General features: G+C 42.3%; 1 protein-coding gene across 2 annotated transcripts; it reads right to left on the reverse strand.

Moving 5' to 3' along the window:
* Nucleotides 1–12,399: 12,399 nt before the first annotated feature.
* LOC147893842 (pentatricopeptide repeat-containing protein At1g03540-like) lies at nucleotides 12,400–14,658 on the reverse strand. 2 transcript variants are annotated; one of them, XM_087386282.1, is made up of 2 exons: nucleotides 12,995–14,658; nucleotides 12,750–12,908 (listed from the first exon to the last, which is right to left on the reverse strand). In XM_087386282.1, the coding sequence occupies exons 1-2, from the start codon at nucleotides 14,447–14,449 to the stop codon at nucleotides 12,888–12,890; spliced, it is 1,476 nt and encodes a 491-aa protein (XP_087242408.1). In that variant the 5' UTR covers nucleotides 14,450–14,658; the 3' UTR covers nucleotides 12,750–12,887. The 2 variants fall into 2 exon arrangements, with proteins under 2 accessions (XP_087242407.1, XP_087242408.1); XM_087386281.1 differs by having other exon boundaries at nucleotides 12,400–14,658.
* Nucleotides 14,659–19,289: the final 4,631 nt, after the last annotated feature.

The following is a 19,289-nucleotide window of genomic DNA, read 5'->3' on the forward strand; positions in this document are numbered from 1 at the left end:
CTAGCCTTTTCTTGGAAGCCTATAACCCCAATACATTTTAAAAAACAAAGGAAATTTTCTTTTCTTCAACGAGCATGAAGCCTAGATTAGCCTCGATTAGTTTACCTTAGAGGAGACCATTCTCCCAGAAGCCAATAAAAGCATTGCTCAAAATTCTTGGCTAGTCCCTAATTGGAGTCAGTGCCTTTGCTCACATGCAATTTCACACTTGTAACATTCAAGCGACGAACGGAGTTCACAATTTTCAAAGATATTGGCAGTTGTACCAATGTAGAGTAGTTGTTGTTGAGATATGGTGCCATGTGCACATGAATTAGAGGCTAAGGCATGGTGTAGAAAGAATTAAAGTAGCCACCCTAGGATGTGGACTACATGATGTGGAGATGTGGATCAAGGATATCCACAAGGAGAGATGTGGATGAGAGGATCCCACATGTGTTGACTATTCTAAAGGCTCTCTCTATATAAGAAGCCTATCTTTGTATTGTTCAAGTATGCATATTGCAATAGATTGAGAGCTGTCTACCTTATGTCTCTCTCATGGTGTTTCCTATGTGCTTTGATCCTCCTTGATCATCTTGCTCATCATGTATGTAGACTAGGCTTGACATGATCCCACTTCGTAGGTGCTCATGCTTTCACATTGTATCAGAGCAGGTAGCTAAGTCTACACTAGTTTTAGGTTCTTGATAGTCTTGAGAGATTTGTTCTTCTCTTTAGGCAAAAAGAGAGAAGTTGCTTCTCTGGTATCTTCTAATATGATTGAGAGAGAGAGCTTAAAGCAACGGTTGCCTACTCCATTGAAGTAGATGCTTGAGTCGAGGCCTCAACACCGCCCATGCAGTGCCTTCTCCAAAGCATGGCTACCAATGAGTAGCACAACTCCATAGCCAAACACATGCTCGGCTCCATCCACTCCAAGCGCTTTCAGTGCTAGCTCCAAACTCCAACGCCATTTGCACTCATTTGTTGTTGAGCTCTCCAACGGTGTAATGAAGGCATTCCTTCTTAGCTGCGTAGATGTGGTGGTCACCATGGCTTCACCAACGCCAGCCTCGAACTCTTCAATGCCAATTGCCTGCGACTAACACAAATAGTGGCCAGCCGACTATCGCGAGTCTTCCAACATTAGCCCCCGCAATGCTCCGACAGTTCCACGGATCAATGACACATAGTTCTGCCGACCCTGGCAGCTGCTCCCAACAGCATCAACGATCAACAAGAATCCTTGATGACTTTCCACCCACAACAAAAGCAAGATCATCCTACTCCTTCAAGCATAATTAGCAGCATCTATGGAACTCCATCGACCAATGATCTTCATCAACATGGACACCTCGACTGCCAACAGATGAACTCTGCCCAACGCCTCCATCTCTGTTTTCTTCTTTGCAGATTTTTCTAAAGGTGTAATATTAGCACACGTGGCAGATTAAGATAAACTTGGGTTAGGTGAAGAGTTGACCCTAGGTTGCTCCATGGTCAGGTTTGCCACGTGGCACATAGAACCAACTCAATCCATAATTAACCATGGTTAAGTTGGTTTCCTTAGGTTAACTCACTTAGGTTAGAAGGCTACCACATGGCATAGCACCACCTCATCACATAGTGCCCTAGAAGCACAATTTGTAAATAGCATATGAATCCCTATGCCACATCATCATGCCCCTTCTTTGTTCATAAAAACTTTGACAAGCCGTAACTTTCAATCCAGAAACAATTTGCATGAGCTCTAAAAAGGAAAAATAACCGGTTTTTTGAGCTCTACACGCTTGTCATGTTAGATTTTATATATGCAGTTAGAAACTACCATATTTGAAAGTTTCTTCAACTGGTAAGACCTTTTCAATGGCACTGCGCATCCCAACTGTTGAAAAAATAACTGGGGAAGGGTTTCACACGTGGTCCACACAAATGAGGTATCTCTTAATGCACCAAAAACTCTGGAAAACCGTTAAAGAAGACATGCCTACAATACAGAGTGAAGTCTGGAAAGACAAAGACGAAGCCGCACTATCACTCATTGACTTGCACTTGGGTCCGAATATAATTCATCACATAGACTCTATGGATCATGGGAAACATGCATGGGATGAGTTGAACACAGTGTTTGGTGCAAAAGTAAAGAATCAAGAAATTCATCTTAAGATTGAATTCTATGGATTACACATGAGCTTTTTTGAATCCTTGGCTCAATTTGTGAACAAAATCAAAAGCATTATGACTGAGTTAGAAGGAATAGATGCAAAAGTAGGAGAAAAGAATGCACTTGCAATCCTCCTCAAAAGCATGCCTAAAGAGTACAACGCATTGACAACAACCTTGAAGAATCTTCCAGATCCAAAATTTGAGGAATGTGTGTCATCTCTTCTTGAAAAAGAAAGAGAATTAAAGGCATCTACATCAACATCTACAGCATCACGCAGCTTCCACCAAGAAGAATAAGCATTGTTCAGCAAAGCAACAACAAAGTGTAACCATTGCGAAAGAATGGGTCACTATCAAAGTGATTGTAAACTAAAGAACAAGCCAAAGTGTACCCATTACAAAAAGCTAGGACACAAAGAAGAAGAAGCATCAGCAAGTCAACTACGTAGAGATCATCAAGCCTTGAGCAAAAAGGCGACATGAACGGAATGTATTGAGAAACCAGCCTTGCCTATATTTTGTAAATCAAACTTGACCACCTAAGAGTGGCTATGTAAGCACCCACAGGAGGTATTGATCTTGTAATACCACACCTAACCACCTTAAGTAGCAAGTATGCACTAAGGGGAGGTGAGGGATTTGTAACTCACATCTGACCATCTTGTAGTAGCCAATGGATCATGGCACCAAGGGGAGGTGTTGAGATCTGATGGTGCCATGTGCACATGACTTAGAGGCTAAGGCATGGTGTAGAAATAATTAAAGTAGCCACCCTGGGATCTCTGATCCTCCTTGATCATCTTGCTCTTCATGTATGTAGACTAGGCTTGACATGATCTTGCTTCATAGGTGCTCATGCTTTCATAGTTGTATCATTGTGCAGGGCAGATTGAAGTTATATCAATGGTAGATTGCACTTTATTTCATTTTATACTATCCATTAGTTCATTGTAAAGCCTTAGTGGTTATTTGTTTCTCGTTTATGCACGGATTTGAGCCTTGTAAAGCCTTCTAGGCTAATCCTCCACCGACCATAGTTTTAGTAAGTAAAGTTTAAAGTTTTCAAAGATATTGGCATTTGTATCAATGAGCGGGCAGATTGTAAATTTAATGGGCAAATTGCACTTTGTTTCATTTTGCACTTTCCATGCCTTCATTGTAAAGCATTCTTGTTTATTTTTTCCTCATTTATGCACATATTTGAGCCTTGTAAAGCCTTCTAGGCTATTCCTAAAGCATGGAATAGGCAGTTGTATCATTCAATAGTTTGAAGATTGGAGTTGTATCAGTGGGTCACAATGTACTTTATTTCATTTTGCATGTTACATACCTTCATTGCAAAGACTTATTGGCTATTGTTCTTGCATTTGTGCACACATTTGAGCTCTGAAAAGCCTTCTAAGCTATTCCCTGCATTTTTTGCGATATCAAGCCTTGTAACACCTTGAATATATTTATATTGATTTATTAAAATATATTATATATAGAATGACTTAACTTTATCTAAAATCTTTCTTGTATTTTTATGTAAGAACCATGGAGCATGCCAAGATATTCATGGGTCTTGAGGTTATAGTATTTGCTAATGCTATGACCTTGAGGTACAATGGAAAATATTATACCTCAAAGGACTTCTTAGAGTGGACTTCAATTGTTGAGATGTTGGTAATGGGCAGGTCACCTACCCCATCTATAAGCCATTGTAGATGATGTATCAAAGGTAATGGAAGGAAGTTGGATTTCTTTGCATTGATGTATAACTAGTTTCCCTTCAAAACTTGAAGAACCTACTATATATGCTCTTGATGATGAGAGGGATCTTTTAAAATAATCAACATCTTGTCCAAAAACATGAAGATACTTTTGTTAATTAGGTTCTTGAATACCCACAACATCATCTTGTTGAACATGGATGGCATTCAAGTGAATCCTAACCACATCACCACAAAATCATACTAGGCCTTCTCAATGCAGAAAGATGACTTGTGAATATCTGGTTCATGGATCTGAATCTAATGGTGACCACTCTTTAGATCACATTTTGAGAACATCTTGTACTCAATCAGTTGTTCTAGAATATAGTTGATTAGGCATTGACTCATAATTATCAAACTTGTTTAGGGTGTGGTATTGCATACACATCTGAGCAAAAAAGATAGATGTGGTGTATGGTGATTTTCTTGGGCTTGTGAACGTTTCTCTAAGCAACTCTTCTAATTAATCCTAATTGTTGAGCTAGTAAGTCTTTCTAATTGTTGAGCCAATAAGGATGCTTGCTGAGAGGTAAAGGTTTTTACGGGAAGCTTTATGTGATAATCCTCACACTGTGATGGAGATAAGAACGATGGAAGACAGGAAGGTAAGAATAGATCCTTGTATTTATGTCGAATTTCCTCCTACTTCAGGTTGATGGTAGATGGTTATGCAACACCATTGAGCTTGTAGGCTTAAAAACCTATTTATCTCCCAACTCATATGCATTGCTAAAATGAGAGGTCTTGGAAGTACATCTCGAACCCTTGTGGTGTGCTTGAAGCAAATCCCTAGAACAATGAGATCCAACCTCTTCTTGCAATAATTGGGTTGAATTTCAAACTATGCACCATCGAGTATGTAGAATGATGTCAATTGCTTGCATGGGAGTGACTTGGAGGGTCCCAGCCAAAGATCCTCAAATTGGCTTCCTTTGGCTCTGTGCTACTCTCGACCTCACCTGTGGTGATAGATAGAATGAGAAGAGCTTTTTTGGCTACATTGATGGAAAAAGTTTCTTTGAAACCCCTAGAATCTGCCAAAATGAGAACTTTTTACCACCAATCTTTCCACGAAACATGACAAGGGTGGAGAACTATGGTTGAGGGTCCCCCTTCTACTAATCCTCAGTCTCCTCACTAATGATCAAAGTGGTCCTAGCTGGAGTTGAGGCAGCATTGATGGTGATTAGACTAATGGGTGTAGCCATCCCCTCATGAAGCTTCTTATAATGTGGGCAATCATGTTTCTTGTGGTCCTAGAATGCCGTACTAAAAACAATGATTATCTTTGTTGTGCTTGTCTAAAGATTTTTGACGAGCTATCGAACATGCTCTGCTTCTCTATTGTTGATGTTTGAATCAGGGGTAGGAGTAGAGCTCCGTTTTGTTCTTCCGTTTCTTCTTAGGTAACTCAATCCCAATCTTCGTTCTCTTCTTGGGCAAGGCACATCTAGTTCCTTATTTCTCAACCCCGCCCATCTCTAGTTAATTGTAGTTGAAGTGTCCACTCCCCCTTGGCTTCATGGCAAGCTTCTTGAGCCAACTGCATCTATATCACAGCAAGATTTTGAAGCTAAATCCATCTACATCATCGATTGCATCATTGTGATCATGGAAGATGGCATGATTGATGCTGTCATTGCAGAAGAAAGGTCTCAAAAGAGTGCTAAAATCGGTGCATCGAGAGGATTCATAGTGGATTTGCCAAGGCATGTCACTACCATATGCACTAAAACCTTACAAGCTCAAGGGAAAAAATTTCTAATCTCTGCTACCAATAAAATAGTCAAGCTCTCCTCAACATGTCAATCAGAAGTAGAAGTATGTGGTGGTATTGTTGGAACTTGGGGAGAGAAGAGAGCTTCATCATGGAGGTGAGTGAGAACACATGAGATATAGCAATGGGTGTTCTATTCATTGTGAGAGGGAAGTCCCTCTTTTATAGAAATGGAGAGAGGGCGGCCTAAATCAATGGCACCTCTCCTAAATCATAGGAACTCCACAATCATAGGCACCACCCCATTTCCACATGCACCTAGCAAGCCCTTGATCACATATATCCTAACATACCCCCCCTCAAGGGTTTGCCTCTTGCAATGTCAAGGATACATCTAGTCTCATAGTGCCATCTCATGGTGGTCAAGGATAAATCTATGTCTAGGATCTCATGCTGGCAAAGGTGCCCAAGGGTCAAGGTTCACAAAAATGGGATAGACCAAACACATATCACATGGCCTACATCATATGGTGACCAGAGGTGATTTACAAAGACTATATGGACTAAAGCAAAACCATAACATTCTTTTTGGAGTACTAATCCAAGCAGAGAACCTAAAAATTGACTACATGACCGAGTGATGATAAATAAAATTCAAAAGACAAAGTGCTCAAAAGGCATAGTCCTTGTCTTCTACCACAACGTTTGATTCTTCATTTGTTGATGGAGTCTTTCCTTCAGCAAGATTCTCTTTATTGTTGATGCAACTCATCTTCACATGAAATGCTTCATTCTATTGGGAGTCATTCCTCTCCTCTTCTTGGGATTGTCTCTTGGAGAGTAGCTGTAGAGAAAACCTTTTTAGATGGCAATACTCCATAGTATGATTGGGTACTCCACAGAAGGCACATATCTTTTTCTTGGTGTTCACCTTGATGAAATATTCACCATTACAGGGCTTTACTCTCATTCTAGGCTTCTTTTGGAATGATTTCCTCTGAGATACATAATCAATGTTAGAGGAACAATATGATGAAGGCATATTGGGAAGGTCTTACCACTAATATGGTAGTGTCTAGTCCCTTACAAATAAGTTTCCTTCTCCACAAGTATAATTGGTTGGAGAGATAGTTAGATACCCCAAACCCTTAGCATAAAGGAAATACAATGTCTATTGCTTCAAAAAATAGCATTCAAGCATATTCAAAACATAAATGCATTATGAGCATTTACCAAAACTGTTAAACTGCAGTACAGTGCTCCAAAGATAAGATTGAACAATGCCTCAGATCACTTCCAATGGTCAAACATCCAAAAGACCAAAGATAACTGACATAATAATGAAACTGTCTAGCACTTAACCATATTCGGTGCATTGAGAGGATTCATAGTGGATTTGCCAAGGCATGTTACTACCATATGCACTAAAACCTTACAAGCTCAAGGAAAAAAATTTCTAAGCTCTGCTACTAATAAAATAGTCAAGCTCTCCTCAACATGTCAATCAGAAGCAGAAGTATGTGGTGGTATTGTTGGAACTTGGGGAGAGAGGAGAGCTTCATCATGGAGGTGAGTGAGAACACATGAGATATAGCAATGGGTGTTCTATTCATTGTGAGAGGGAAGTCCTTCTTTTAAAGAAATGGAGAGAGGGTGGCCTAAATCAATGGCACCTCTCCTACATCAAAGGAGGTAGCTCCTAAATCATAGGAACTCCACAATCATAGGCACCACCCCATTTGGGGGCCTTTGCATTACATCATCACCTGTGTCATGGTCTATGGCACTAAGTGTGCCTCTTCTACACACACAACCATATGACTACTAGTGGATGCACACATGCACCTAGCAAGCCCTTGATCACATATATCCCAACAGGTATAACATAGAGAGAATCACATGTGCTTTGTATTGAAGTGATAGAATGTGATGCTGATGTTTTGGGTGGAGTTGAGAGGGGCACATATGCTCCTCTCTCCTACTCCTGACTGATAGGGTTGAGGGCTGTTGTAGAGCTCTGTAACTTTCTAGTCGATAACTGCCATTTCACGGACTTTCATGGAGTAGCCACAAGGGCCAATATAAGGCCTTACAAACCTTTAAAAGCAAGATCTAAAGGATATCTTTGCCCTCCTTCCAGTTGCATTTGTATCTTTCTCCTCTCCACCCAATGTTGGGAACTAGGAGACTATGTGACATGTCCATGGGCTGGAGCATATGCCCCTGATAGTAGACTAATCTCCTATTGTTTGCAATTCTAAAGTAGTGAAGCCACTTATGAAGATTATAAATTAGTGTGCACTCTCTCTATTTGTTTTGTAACTCGAAAGTTTCAATGATTCGTTTATATGCTTTCAAAGCTTCATGATGTAGTTCCCAATTGTCCAAAAAGATTGTATAGAGTCAAAGGCTTTCTAGATGTCAAACTTCATTCTAACGAGTTAGTTGCTACACGGGAGTAGTGCATAAGCTTCATCCCTTACTAAAGTTGCTAATTATAGCTCACTGACCCTCTCTCTTTGCTAGTATTCCACCAATAGTACTTCTCAACATCTAGATAATGGGTTCCACATCTATGTTTATGCAACAAGATTCCATCTTGGAGAATTTCTATAGAAGGCCATTTTGTCTTTCATGTAAGCCCATATTTTATTCATCACGTTTGATTGTACTATCCGCTTTATTGCTAGTACTTATTCTGGTATTGCCTCTATATCAATTCCCCCTTTTGCCAACAACTTGGGCATCTTTTTGTACCATCCTTTCCTCCTTGTAGCTTCTAGAGCTTTTTGCTACATCCTATTTGAGTCCTCCATTTTTACTTAATGACTATAGTGAACACATCGGCATTACTTTCCCTTCCAAAGGGAGCATTCCTATGCCTACCAAGAGCGTTAAGTATGGATTCATGTAGCGACTCCCATCAACTCAGCTATGAGCCTCTTTTTGCATGAATTCAATTCTTTCCAATCTTCTAGCGGTAGGCCAAGTCCCATGCTTGGAGACCATACAAAACAAGTAGATGTACCAAGGTAGCAAATAAGAACTCTCTCATTTTCAATTACATACAAATATTTTGCATCACAAAGAGTGCTTTGTCAAGAAGATTGCCTAGTTTCTCCATGCGATAGATGTAAAATTGGATAAGAAGAATCTTAAGAGAGGAGCAAGGAATGCTTTAATTCAAAACTTCAACAAGAACTCACAACCACCAAATTCAGTAGGTGGACAACAGTAGAACAATCCAAAATGTCTAGAGTATATTGCACAAAATGTGAGCCAAACACTATCACTTGTTCTCACAAAACACCCACTTGCTTGGTAAATTCATTTATTGAATATCTTTATTTTTGAAATTGTAAGTTCTTTAAATTAGGATGTTTGCCAAAAGAATGTTTTCCTACTTTTCAATTAGGTACTGGTCGGGTAGGGTCTAGAATTTGTCGGTGGACCTCCATTAAAGGGGTTACAAGTATTAGTATCCCACAAGTTGAGACGTATCTCTTTATGAGAGACGTAAAGACAATACCCCACCTGAGTACCCAAACATGGGACCAATCAAATGCATAGAATGCAAACTGACCCAACAACTATTAAAGAGATGTTTACAGTAGCATTAGGTGTGGACCTATGAACATGGAAGAGTCGAAGAGATACAAGACAAGACAACAAATTAATAGGCCTAGGTAGGTAAGAAGGCCAACCAGACATAAACTAACCCTAGAAAAGCCCTTTGAATAGAGCTAACTACAAGAAACCAAAGGGTGAAATCAGAAGTCAAATTAGAGTAGTACTAATACCCAAAGTCAATTTTTAGTCAAGCAAATAAAGAGCGGTAAAAATAATCTTAGACAGCAATTACAATGTGATGACATGGCATGCGAACATGGAATGATGATGTGGCATGCTGATGTGTAGCCATGACATGTGGCATGAGACACATGGTAGGCACACGGCAGCCTGTGGGGACGTGTGGAGGGCCATGCCTAAACCATGGCACCACTTTTCGCTGCAGGAATTGCAGCCCCTATGCAGCCCACCAAAATCCAAGCGAGCCAGTCCCCATGCCAAATTGGGGACAAACTCCAACGTTTTTTGAACTGCCCCCTCCCACATGTATAAAAGAAACACTCGCCCACCTCACTTGCACGCATTTCTCTCCACCTCTAGCTAGTGCATACTCTCTGCAGCCTCTCCTTCTACAGTAGGTGCCACAGCAGCTCCTACCTCTGCAACTCCTTCCCCACACAGTCCAGCAGCAGCTCCTACCTCTGTAGCAGCCACTTCTGCAGTAGCTCCTCCTGCAAACAACAGCATCCCCATCTGCTCCGTCAGCACCTCCTGCTCATCCTGTCGTAGCAGCAGCCTCTTTTGCTCCTTCCGTTGCAGCAGCTCCTACTGCTCCTCCAGCAGCAGCAGCAGCCGCTTCTGCTCCCTCTGCAACAGTTCCTCTTCCAGAAGCTCCTCTACAGTAGCAAATTCCCTTTTGCAAAGTAGCCGCTCCCACAAGCTTGTTCTCCACACAGACCTGCAACAGCACATCTCCCTATAAAATACTCTCCCTCATCAAATGCTACTTCCTCCCAACACACACATTCCAAGGCAAATCTGTAGCAGATTTATATTGTATTTTGCATAGTTTTTGAAGTTGCATCAAAGATATAAAAGCACACAATTATGCTATATCAAAATCTCATTTTTCAAAGGACATTGAAAATGTTACTAATGTGTAGAAGCAATAATAATTGTGTAGGCATCTTCCCTCAGGATTGGAGAGCCGTTGGAGCCTTGAGCACCTAGCTAGGCTATCTTTTAAGGTATAACTTCACAAGACTAGAATATATCCAATCTTACAAATTGTGACTTTTTAACCTGCCTTGGAGGGGTAGGACTAAGCAATGGTTCGAGGGGTGGGAGAAGCTAATATTATTTTCTGGAAATTTTGTGGGTGTACGGGTATCCTATGTGGCGTAGACAATTCAACGAGGGCATTTAATCAATTGCTTGCCAGACGGTCAAACGAGGAAGTCATGCAATCTGCACAATTTACTTAATGTGCGTCAACTTCGCAAACTTGCAAGATCATTTGCTATCCCAAAGATTCTTCGTCTGCTACGACTATCTTGTGTATGCATGTTGCATTCACTGAATCACTGTTGTTCCTGGCATTGTTTGTTAATGTTGTTCCCAAAGTTTTTTATCTCGCCGCCAAAATGTTATTTCTTAAGCCTTGTCTACTTTCTTAAGTGTCATTGCCACAGTCATCTTCTCAGGCTTTGCTATGTCCTCCCTCTCTCGAACAATGCCTGCCAATGACTCTCAGGTCCTCAACACACATCGCTTATGACTACTAGGATGACTTACAGAACAAGAGCCAGCTTCTCCCTCCCAACCCCATCCACCAAAATTCCAAGAGCAAGCCAAGAAGGATTTCATCGATGCCTTAACCACACTGGACTCTCCTCTACACGATGTAGTTGGTGGAAAGCCTTACTTCAGAGGGACTCCATAGGCCTGGTGGACAGGGCGCTTGCCTCTTTCATCTGTTAGTTTAAGGTCTTCGAGACGCTAAGCCATGGATCAAATGGTATCTGGGTGTGAAGGAGGCTCTGCTTGTGTATACTTGAACAGGTATGCAAGTGGGTGTGTGAGCGCTTTCTCTTACATCCAATTGCTGCCTCCAAACAACAGACGCATTCACAGTATCCGTAAACCGCCCCTCCGAATATTGTAGCACGAGCTGCTTGGACAGCACCCTCCAGCATTTATATATCTAGATGAATCGAGGAACACGCCCAAACTCTTCCTCTAAAAACACAACACATGGTGCAGCTTCAAGCTCATGATATTCATAATGTTGAAACCATAAACTCCATCATGCATAGCAGGGACTAGCTATACTATGACATCCCCACTGATGTGATCAGCGCCCAACAGTGGGTGTAGACCATAGTATAAACATATGCTCTCACACATACAAATCCACACACCCACACATACTTGAGCATCCATTTATACAACGGTCTTCGCACTGAGTTTCTGTCGGCACTCCGGAGGTGAAGGGCAGACTTAGCACCCTCCTGCATTCTCCTACTGGCTATAGGTGTGCACCAAGATCTGCTCCAGAAGGTGAGGGCTGCTTGCAGTCTAAACTGTCAAAATACTCCCACAATTGGGCCTTTTTATAGACGCCTTCATGCCCTCCAGACTGGCCAACCCAGTCTGTGGGTCCAGCCAACCAGACACAGACTGGGCCAACCCAGTCTGTGCTGGCCCAACCACACCAGGCCTAAATATTTCACTCTCCCTTCTGCCGACATGTCCACTCCTGCCCTGATCATTTGCCGATCTATGCAATCGCTTTCAGGCCCTGCAAACATTCCGTACAAGCTGTTGTACTTGCTGCTGCAGCACCGCAGTACTAATACAATGCTTGCACAGCCTGCTGGCCTCTGTGCATGCTGCTCCACCTTCCGTCCCTGTTGCTACAACATCTATACAGGTATGTCCTCTTTCTGAACTCCGTTGCCAGCCCTACGTCTTGGACTGTGCGGCAGCCTAGAGAGCTTCCCACATGCTTGCCTGGTGCATGATTCCCTCCACCTAGGTAGCATCCAAACTTGATGCGCACATAGCCGACCCAATCCTACCATGGTACCATGTCCCTGTGCTCCCCTCATATGGGGCTTACAGGTGGAACAATGGACCCTATTTTCCAACATGCCTTCTGCTCTCCTAAGACCTCAGTCTCTACACAAGCTTCCATTTGCCAGAGATGATCAAAGAGAATAAATTACTGCCAGACGTTGATACTTACAAAACTTGGTAATTTTCCAAAAGGACCTGTTGCTTTTCTTTGCAAATGTAATGCGTCCCTTACTACAAGTCTATGAGACCAGCACTCTGTGTCCTGGTTGCTAGTTAACCCTCTATCAACCATCAGTTTCCGGACCTCTGCTGCATCATCCCATCTCCCCTCAGCTGAATATAGATTTGACAACAGCACAAAGAGCGTGGGATTCTGTGAATCCAGCTCTATTGCATGCTCTGAGACGAGCTTTCCTCGCTCAACATCACCATGGACTCTGCATGCACTGAGCAATGTCTCCCAAACAACAGCATTAGGCTGGACTGGTATTTCGTAAATGGCATTCTCTGCTTCTGCTAACAGTCCAGCCCTTCCAAGCAAGTCGATCATGCACCCAAAATGTTCCATTGTGGGCTGGACGTCAGCATTGTGACTCATGGACTTGAAGTAAGCACGACCCTCATCCACCAGGCCTGCATGACTACATGCAGATAAAACATTGACAAATGTGACATCATTAGGTGCCACACCTTCATTCTCCATTTCCAAAAGAAGCTGAAAAGCTACCTTGACATGGCCAGCGTAGGCCTGCACTTCAATCATAGCAGTCCAGGATATCACGTTCCGCACATGCATATTGCCAAACACCCATTGTGCATCTATGAGGCACCCACATTTCCCGTACATGTTAATAAGTGCATTTTCCACAGTAACATCTGACTCAAACTCAAATTGAATAACATCAGCATAGATCAGTCGACCATGTATCAAAGCTGGCAGATTAGCACATGCACAAAGAATACATACAAAGGCGACCTTGTCTGGTTTCATGCCTTCCCGCTGCATCTGTAAAAAGAAATGTAGAGCCTTCTCGTCCTTCCCATGGTGGGTATATGCTGAAATCATAGCACTCCAAGAGACGACATCACGATGGCAACAGCCGTCAAACACAATTTCAGCATCCTGCAGACTTCCACATTTGCTATACATGTTAACAAGAGCAGTCGCAACAACAATATCAGACTCAAATCCTCTGTCAATAATGCTAGAATGCATTATCTTACCCTGTTCTAGGTCCGCCAGACCTGAACAAGCGCCTAGGGCAGTAATGAAGGTGACTGCTTCTAGTTTTACCCCTTCCTGCTCCATCTGTTGGTAGAGTCTAAGGGCCTTAGTTTCATGCCCGTGCTGAGCATACGCAGTGATCATGGCATTCCAAATGACCGCATCCCGACAGCCCAATTTATCAAATAGTCCACGTGCATCTTCCAGGATACCACATTTGCCATACATATTGACGAGGGCAGTTGCCATAAAAATGTCCGACTCCAATCCTCCATCGACAATGCTAGCATGGATCTCCCTACCCTCCGATAGAGCTGTCAGACTGGAACATGCACCAATTACGCTGCCAAAGGTGAACTTATCTGCTTTAACTCCTCCTTGCTTCATTTGGTCGAAAAGGTAGAGAGCTTCCTCGCTGTGCCGACGTTGCGTATAAGCTGCGATCATTATATTCCATGTGTACACATTACGTTCAGGCATCTTCTGAAAAGTTGATCGTGCATCCTCCAGAGTCCCACACTGGCCATACATTTCGATAAGGAGGTTTCCTAAGTATCTGTCTCTCTCGAGTCCACGAGCAATGATATGCTTGTGGACACGCTGACCCTCGAAGAGAGCCTTGGCGCTCTTGCATTCTTTCAGGAGAGTGGGATAGGTCGAAAATTTTACCACAGCACTTTGCCGCTCCAACCAAGCCACAGCCTCCTTCAATCGGCCCAGACGAGGCTCCTTCTCCCGAACTGCAGATGGGTGCCTCTGTTCTTTGCAATCCTCTCCCTTTGGGACCGCCGCCCAAGAAGGCACGATTCGTTCACCGCTCTCAAAAGAGCTACTGGCGACAAGAAAAACTTGGCTACCCAAATCTTGGCAATGCAATTCTGCGCTGAGAGTGCTCGACACCCATGGAAAGATCCAAAGCATCCGCCATCTCCCAGAGGATGGTGGTAGAGCAAGCATGTCGCCATCGTTGAGCAACAAGTGCCTCAGTAGGCTGCTTGAAGCTAATCCTTCACCTAAGACTCTGTGTAAACACCGAGTCCCAGTGTGTTTACAGACTAGGCCCGCCCACGCTACATTGAATGCATCTCGACCCGTCCATGATCTGTTGGGCGCTGTTGTCCCTGTGTGTTTACAGACTAGAGCTGCCCACCCTGCATTGAATGCATCTTGACCCATCCAGGATCTGTTTGTGGAATCCGTAAACACCCTAACTCAACTACGCTAATTGCCAAAAGCGTTTCTACCAAGGGGCTGACATGTGTAAGTGTGTTTTTTCAGGTCCTACGTTCAAGCCCAAGAGGCAGCAGCTCAAGCTCTATCTTGGTCACCCGTATGGGGGCACTTTCCTCATTTTCGTAACCACTTAATCCTCACATGGTGCAAAAGCTCCTAGATAGATTCCACTCCGCTTTCGAGGACACGGTATGATAAGGCCGGTTTCAAACTGAGACACCGGCCAAAATGCTTGTGCAACGTTCACACATGGCGTAACAATGTAGCCATTTATTGCCAAGAATATTTCTCAACACTTTTGCGGTCCCTCTTAGTTGTGTGAGTGTTTACTTGCTGTTCCGGAGACAGTCCTAGGACGGATGTCGAGTCCTTGGGTAGGGATAGTGGCAAACACACCATCCTTCCAGTGGCCATGTCTTTCTTTGGCACATGACTTCTATGCATCTTTTAGTTTGCACTTACTATTTTCTTTATTGGCCAACCCTTGAGGGTAGGCTTAAGTGATGGCAAGCCTACAAAATGTGTATAACACCTTCTTTTGAGCTTGGATGTTGTTATCTGTGAGCTTTCTTTCAAATTTCTCTTGCAAGGTTCTTCTTTTCTTGCTTTAAGTCTTCATTCATGTTGTGGAGTACATGCTTGTTTGTAGTTGTCTTCTCCTGCAGCAATTTGGTTGCTCCTACTAGACCGAACATTGCATTTGCAATGGGAGTTGTTAGTCGGTATATGAATAATCTAGGAAAGAGGAATTAGGAGGCAGTTAAGTGCATCATGAGGTACATGAAGGGTACCTAGGAGATGTGTATCTGCTTTGGCAGAGTAGAGATATGTGTACTTGGGTACATAGATTCAGAATATGCAAGGCATGTGGATAGCAAGAGATCCAATTTTGGTTATGTGTTCACCTTTGTAGGTGGTGTAGTGTCATGGATGTCTCGCGCACATAAGTGTGTTTCTTTGTCTACCCCACAGAGGTCAAGTATGTTGCAGCCATAGAGGGTTATAAGGAGGCCACATGGCTTGATCGGCTAGTGGGAGACTTGGGGAATTCATACATGTGTACCAACATTGCATAGTGATTCCATGAGTGCTATTCAACTAGCAGAATCTGGTCTCTCATGCAAAGACCAAAGACATTGAGTCCAGGTACCATTTCATCAGGGAGGTACTTGAGGACAAGTGCATAAAGCTTGTCAAGTTTCATACAGGTGATAACCCTGTAGATATGCTATCGAAGAGTCTACGTGACTAGTCATCAACGGTTTGAGTATTGTTGTGTATTTATGGGCATTGGATAGTATGCTCACTGGTTGTTCTCCCTTAAAGACACATTGGCCTTTAAGTGGGAGGTTGTAGAGGTTAAAGGACACTGCGCACTAGTATGCTGCAGACAGGACATGCAGATAATGCTAAGACATAGGCCCCCCCCGTCGATGCTTTTAAAACAAGATGAATGATATGTATCATTCAATAGACCTGCTGAAGAAGGCGTAGAAAGAGAGAGAGAGAGAGAGAGAAAGAGAGAGAGAGAGAGAGTGAGAGAGTGAGTGAGAGAGAGAGAGAGAGAGAGAGAGAGAGAATCTTATGGAGAGAGGATTCCCATTACTGAAGGTGTGCAGAGTTGAACACGTGCACCAATCGTGGGAGGGAAAAAAAAGAATCTAAAAAAATAACTAGGGTGCGGTAGGCCACCTAAGGGGAAAGGCGGAATGAATTATGAAATTTATAATAAGTCATTTTAAATTAACAATGTTTTAAATTGAAATGAAAAAAGTAAGTTGAGAATATCAAAATTGTATGCTTTTTGCTTTTTTGAATTTAAAAAGCAAAGTTATGCTTTTACCCACGAGTGTTTACGTTATTTGGATAAAACCTTCATGATTGACATTAATTAAAATCACTCATATTCGGAAGGGCTAAAATCAATCTAGGGGTTCATATTCGTTACACATGGCTTAAGGAGATGGAAGAAAATCGAAAGATATGATTTCTATAAGTTTTGAAAGTCAAGAAAGGGAAATACTTGACTATAAACTAAGCAGGCAATAGTAGGTCCGAGCAAATGTCGTGTGTGTTTAAGCGTTCCCTTCTTGCAAGTACCTCAACACAGATACAAAACATATATATAATATACTTTATATAACCACATATAGTGTGGGCGGGGAGGCGGCGCGCTTCCTTCCCCAAAGAGTTATAATCCGAGGGAATGGGCCCTTCCCCGTGCGTCGAGATTGGAATCGTCGAGAATATTAGCGCCGAGATTGAGTATTGCGAATATGTAAGAGACTGACACATTACCTAAATCTTAATAGGCATGTTTGTATTTGAAGTTGAGCATCCAAATTCGTGTATGCACCAAGTATGTACGTCTGCTTCACTTTTTGAAAAGATGCAAAAAGCACGTCTAAAATGGAAACAATATTAAAATACGGTATTATTGAACAACAAATCATTAGTCTTGCTTTTATCAAAATTAGTATTAGAGAAGGAGCTCTCTACACCTGAGCTCCTTCTCCATGCTCAAGCCTGTCCCACTACAGCCATACTCTTTGAACAAAGGCAAGTAGCTAAGAACTGATTTGTCTTTTGCCACTTGGAAAATCGATTTGAAATCCACAATTCAATGTATGTTTTGTTCGCAATTGGACCACCCCAGATCTGAGTCACCATGGCAGACCGAATTGCAAACTGAAAACTCGATCTTTCTTTACCGCAAGCACTTGCTTGCAAGCAATCAATAATACCCTTACAGAATGATCAAATTCTAGATATCTTTAGTGAAGCTTGACTCCTCAGTACGCTTGCAACGATGTACTTTGTGAGAGACAAGTTTATCTCCATTCGTGTCATTTAATTTGCCTAATTATTTCAGGCAAGAACTCTCCTGATCTCAAAGCTTAAGCCCTTGCTAGCATCTATTACTTCTTGGTAGCACGACTTCCATTTGTATTACAACTCTTCGTATTCTCTCTTCTGCTCTTTGTTTGGAGAGCTTCTGCTTCTTTCTTGGCAGCGACTTCAATTTATAGTATCTGATCTTCCTATTCTGAGCTCTTCTGCTTTATGTTCGAAGAGCTTCTGCTTCTTGAACGCTGGGCCTTAGGTCCATCCAAAAATCAAATAATCAGGAGCTTGATAAAGTAATCGACCAAATATATGTGCTGCAACGGGCCTGAAAGGATGAAGTTTGTGGCTCATCAGTGTTCACGAAGAACTTTTTTCTTCGCAGGTCATAAAACCTGCAACTGCATAATTTTATAGGTTTTTTCAAAACTTTATAGATTTTTATAGGTTTTCATAACTAAAACTCCTTGATTTTTACAAATTTTCAAAATTGAAAAAACAAAATTTACAGGTAGAAATGAAAATCTTAGAGGTCCATTGTATATAGTTTGCAAGTTCTCTGTGAACACTACTCATGACTCCTCAAGGCATAGCCATGACACCCATAATAAAATCATCGTATGTCCCATTCATGTTGGCATCTTGCATTTTAAATCTACACGTGTGGCCTCAATTTCTGCTAGTTTTTCTTCTGCTTCTAGGCAGGGAAAAACAAGTTGAACCATGTGCAAGTGGCCGGATGCAATGCTCAAGATGAAATTAGTCCTAATATCACTTACCACACAATAGGCTGAGGACAGATATCGGCACTTGGGAGTAACGCATGGAAAGAGTCAGTGATGAGTGCTCTTTATTGCTCCGATGTGGAGCAGAAACATTGGGTTGAAGAGACGTGAAGCTCTGGCCAAAAATCGATTTTCAGGGTTGGATGGTACAGGTGCTACTGCAGGGATGCGAAGAAGAAACTGCAGGAAACGTGTCGAGGGAAGGGAAGGAGGGAGATTGTTGAGCAACTAATAACTAGCAGCAAGGTAGTAGAGTAGTAGAAGAATCTTGGATTTCTGAGGCGACAAGATTGAAAGAAAGCAAGCAAAGCAATCCAAATCGTTTGCAAACTTAATGCGTTCACCAGGTCAAGACTTTTGTGATCTCTTTTGAAGCACACTAAGACCTATCCCTATGGGGCAGGCCAAAAATCAAAGATCCTATAGGGAGAGTGATGTGCATAATATCATCATAATCATAATTAATTAGTGAGAGGAGCAGAAAATTGGACAACACATTAAATCAAGCCAATAAATTGCAATCCTTTGGTCTGATCTTCAGCAAGAATCGTAGTTTCTTAAACAGCGCAATATCAAGAAACCTCCATCGATGGCTACTATCGCTGATCTGATGAGCCAACCGTTGCTTCCTGAGAATTATCTTCCAGACCATATGAGGAAGAGCACAGGATCGTCGCTCATCGCAAAGCGGGAAAGTTTTGAGCAAGACCTTCATACGTGGTGGGAGCAACACGCAGCAAACAAGTTGGCAGATGTCACACCAACCAAGCCCTACCCCCAAGTTTCTTATGTCCATGGCGACATCACAAAGGAAGATGGTGTCAGGAAGCCCTCATGATGTATGTGTTTGAGCTAGTTAATGAGGCCCTGCATATAGGTTTGGGCGTCCACAATTTTCTGCTTAATGAGAGATTATGTTCACTGTGTCAAATCCA

Source organism: Dipteris shenzhenensis, chromosome 15, assembly GCF_047967505.1.
Source record: "Dipteris shenzhenensis isolate YYH24624 ecotype China chromosome 15, Dip_SZ_1.0, whole genome shotgun sequence".
In the NCBI taxonomy this organism is placed as follows: domain Eukaryota; kingdom Viridiplantae; phylum Streptophyta; class Polypodiopsida; order Gleicheniales; family Dipteridaceae; genus Dipteris; species Dipteris shenzhenensis.

Bases quoted from the DNA above. Each gene is read 5' to 3' on its own strand.
- LOC147893842 (XM_087386281.1), bottom strand. From the start codon at position 14,449: ATGCTTGCTCTACCACCATCCTCTGGGAGATGGCGGATGCTTTGGATC.